The 3,765-nt window shown below is 46.5% G+C and overlaps 1 protein-coding gene across 1 annotated transcript in view; it reads left to right on the top strand.

The window, feature by feature from the left end:
• The first annotated feature begins 527 nt into the window (after positions 1–527).
• The window catches only part of ripor2 (RHO family interacting cell polarization regulator 2), a 42,224-nt gene continuing 38,986 nt past the window's right edge, over positions 528–3,765 (top strand). The window contains exon 1 of the mRNA XM_017041222.2: positions 528–665. Coding sequence (XP_016896711.1) covers positions 605–665 — 61 coding nt within the window. The 5' untranslated portion in view covers positions 528–604. The remainder of the gene's footprint in view (positions 666–3,765) is intronic.

Here is a 3,765-nt window from a genome sequence, read left to right as displayed (position 1 = left end):
TTCAATATTGAGTCTGAGCCACATGTGGGACGAATACACAGAATTTAGGCCTTTGGCCCAGGTGACACCAGGAACACCATGGGGCAGGTGCAGAGCAGGGCAGTTGACCTGAGCAGACCTACTGTGTGTCCAGTCTGCTTATTTGCAACCAGATGGCATCGTCCATTCCTTATATACGATCTATTCATTAGAAGAACTTCAAAACAATAAATAAAGAATGGACTTGGAGTTCCATTTATAGATTAGGGTCCACAGAGTCTGAGAGTCAGTGCTTCCACACTTTATCTCTTCTGTCCAGGTGTAGTTATTAGCAGAGGGTTCAACGCGGCCGCGGCCGTCTCAGTGGTGCCAGTCTGCACAGCATCTGCATCACTGCTATTGTCTGCTGTTTGTCCTGTGAGCACAATGGAACACAGAGAAAGTCAAAGAGAGGAAGAGCAAAGGAACGGGACCACAGAGGAGAAAAAGGAAAAACAAAACGTTCAGGAGAGACAGAGAGAGGCAGACAGAGACAGAGAGAGGCAGAGAGAGGCAGACAGAGAGACAGAGAGAGACAGGATTCACAGTGACAGGCAGGAGTCAGCTTGGATTATCCTGGAGCAAAATGCAGCGCAGGGTCAAGACGTACAGCCACGTAGAGCTGAGAAGATGTGGACTTGTTCACAGTAGGTGTTTCTGTCTGTTGTCCTGCTGCAGATTTACACTGGGAGAACATTATACGTGTGTTTTTCAGTGTAGGTTTGTCCAGGTGGAACTGTTTCTTCAGTAATGATGAAGTGTTTGCTGCTGTCACTCCCTGTCACAGACTAACAGCACGTTTGAGGTTCTGACACCAGAGGTTCACTGCTTTTTCACTTTGTTTTTTTTTTTTGTCGTCGATAATGTGTACATTCAGTATGAGTTTATAGACTTGCGCATCGCTTCGTGTGTCTGTGTGTGTGTGTGTGTGTGTGAGGCGGCGTGCCATCATTCTCCATTATCAGAGTCCTTTATCACACACACACTGGAGGCCAGAGAGCATCGCACTCTCACGCACTAACATGCATGTGCTCCCAGATTGAGTCAGAGTGCCATGGCAAATTGAATTGGCCATGCACTGCCCTCATTATTGTTTCCAGGGAAACCAGTCACTCCTTCACAATCATCCAATTTTGTCGTCCCCCTTCAAGGCAAAAGGAGCAGAAGGAGCAGAAGGAACTATCATTTTTATTTGAGTCCATTTTTCTCTGGACATTATTACAATTATTATTATTCTCCCAGAGGATCTTACAGGGTGTTTCTTCCTGCCTCCTCACTTCCTCTGGTCTCAGCTCAGACCTGTGAAGTCTGTCTTTAACGTAGAAATAAAGCTGTGAAGATGCCCGACACTTATGTCTCCTGCAGGACAGGGCAACAAGACAACATCATCCATTCAACAACTTAAAAAACTGATCTGTTCATGTCCAGACTAACGACTCAGCAGTGTTGTGGTGGCCGTGTCTGTCGGAGCCGCTGCAGGAGATCTTCATTCCTGGACATGAGCAGGCTGCCTGCTGATGGGCTGCAGCGACCACACAAGTGACTGATATTGTGTGCTACAGTAACAGGCGACGCACTGATGCATGTTGTGGAGGCAGTGAGTGTGTGGGAGGCCGAGGCCGAGGCTGAGCGTTCAGCCTCCTGGGATAGGCATCATCTGGCTGGATTCAAACGCCAAAGAGATCCATTGTTTGACCCCATTCAAACAACGCCATTGTACCGAGCGCCTCTGATTGTGCTGCTCTTCACAACAGCGGAGTGACAAACGTGTGTGTGTGTGTGTGTGTGTGTGTGTGTGTGTGTGTGTGTTAGCATCTCAGCAGCATGCGTTTGCGTTTCCCAAAGCAGAGGCTTCTCTCTGCCGTCGACAACAATGTTCCCAGTCATTGAAATGCAGCAGAGCAGATTCAGACCAAACTTGACCCTGTTTTTTTTTTTTCGCTGCTGAAGAAGAAGTAACGTCAGCGTTTTTTTTTTTTCGCTGCTGAAGAAGTAACGTCAGCCCTGAAGCTGTTTCATCTGAGAGAATCATTTTAATTCAAACCTTTCACAAGTACTCCCTCTGTTTTATTATGGAGTTTATAATTAGTTTCTTAAACAGTGTTTCTAAGCTGTGCAGAGTGAGATGAGTTTTTTCTGCTCCGTCTGTCTCCGGGCGGACGTGACCAATGAGACGTGTCCACTGTCCCGTCCTTTACTTGACTCACAGCAGGAGCAGGAAGTGATGTTGTCTTTTTTTCCGGGTATGTCCTCACAGAGTTGAGTGAGTTTATCAAGGATGGTAAAAACAACAAAGAGTGATGTTTTCTTCTCAACGGTTGAACTGTAAAAATATCATTATGTGTCAATGTCACAGTGGTCTCCAGATCAGAGTGAACAGATGGGAGTGGGACGTGTCGGCTCCTGCCTCTTCTGGTTTATTTACATCTTCAGCCAATGATTCTTCTTCACACCATTGTGTTGTTCAGTATCAACAGTGTCTCAGTGTCTGCTGTAACCACCAGACTGACCGCTGAGCCATTCACAGATCTGCCACACCTCAGCTTTTATTGAACTGTCCCTGTAGTTTGTTATGATCTTCAATGACGACTCGTTCCTCCTCCTCCTCCTCCTCCTCCTCCTCCTGCTCCTCCTCCTCCAGTTCAAGTTGATATGTGGAGCTCTGCAGTTAATGACTTTCCTATTCTGCAGCTTCCACATTGTCTTTTGTCACTTCCTGATTTTGGATCAGCTGTGGTGAAATGTTGAATGGCTCTTTCCGTCCATTCAGCAGGGAGTTTTCATGTCACACCCTTCTCTCTCTCTCTCTCTCTCTCTTTATCTCTCTCTCTCCCTCGATGGGCAGCAGTGACAGTACTGCTGAGTGCAGTTCAGCGTCTGGTACAGAGTTAATGTTAGAAGTAAACTGTCATTTTTTGGTCTATTTTCACGGCTGTTCTTTAACAACAGTTTTCTTTGACAGTGATGTTTTTCATCAGCGTTGATTCTGTTTTGGTCTCAAGTTCATTTAAGTTTTAGTTTTAGTCAACTAACTATGTGAAGAATGTGAACACACACACACGTGTGTGCACACACTGTCGAACCACCAACTGTTGATGCGACTAACTGCCCCACACAGACCCGTCTGTCCACACTTTAACCCCGTTCACACGTGTTCAGAGCTGCTGATAGATGTGATGTGTCTGAATTGTCTGGACGAGCCGCAGCGAAAATGAGTTTGTCGTCAGGTTTGTTCCCCGGAGCCTTAGCCTTAAAGGGAGACAAAGGCAACTCCAAAGGAAGGTGATAATGAATTGACTCCAGGCCTACTTTCTATTTTGGTTGGGAATTGGTTTGTCTAAATGGGAAATGAGTGCAGAGTGAAGACGTGGTGGGAAAAGAAAGGAAGAATCTTGCAGCTTTGTCCCTCCTGCCCTGTCACCTGGACTTCACCACCATCCTCCCTTTTTTATTTGGTGGTGTTTTTTCACTTGTATTGTACTAAGTAAAGAATCAAACCCCCAGCTGAGCCGTCAGGAGAACCACCTGTACACAGAGCTGTTCACAGACTGTGGTGGAAACACATGTTTAGCAGCGAAGCTAATTCCTGCTCCGAAGTAAATGTGAGTGTAGAATGGATTGGTACGCCTCATCCAGATAGATTTCCCCGTCGTCTGAGTCCCTTCAGGTGAGAGTGTTACTCCTGTGACACCGGCAGTTATCGGCCACACGGAGGCCTCCTCGGCTTGGGCCATGTGAACAAAAATA

Source organism: Cynoglossus semilaevis, chromosome 18 (assembly GCF_000523025.1).
Source record: "Cynoglossus semilaevis isolate Cse_v1.0 chromosome 18, Cse_v1.0, whole genome shotgun sequence".
In the NCBI taxonomy this organism is placed as follows: Eukaryota; Metazoa; Chordata; class Actinopteri; order Pleuronectiformes; family Cynoglossidae; genus Cynoglossus; species Cynoglossus semilaevis.
The sequence above is the reverse complement of the archived record's forward strand: the minus strand, read 5'-3'. Positions and strand labels throughout refer to the sequence as shown.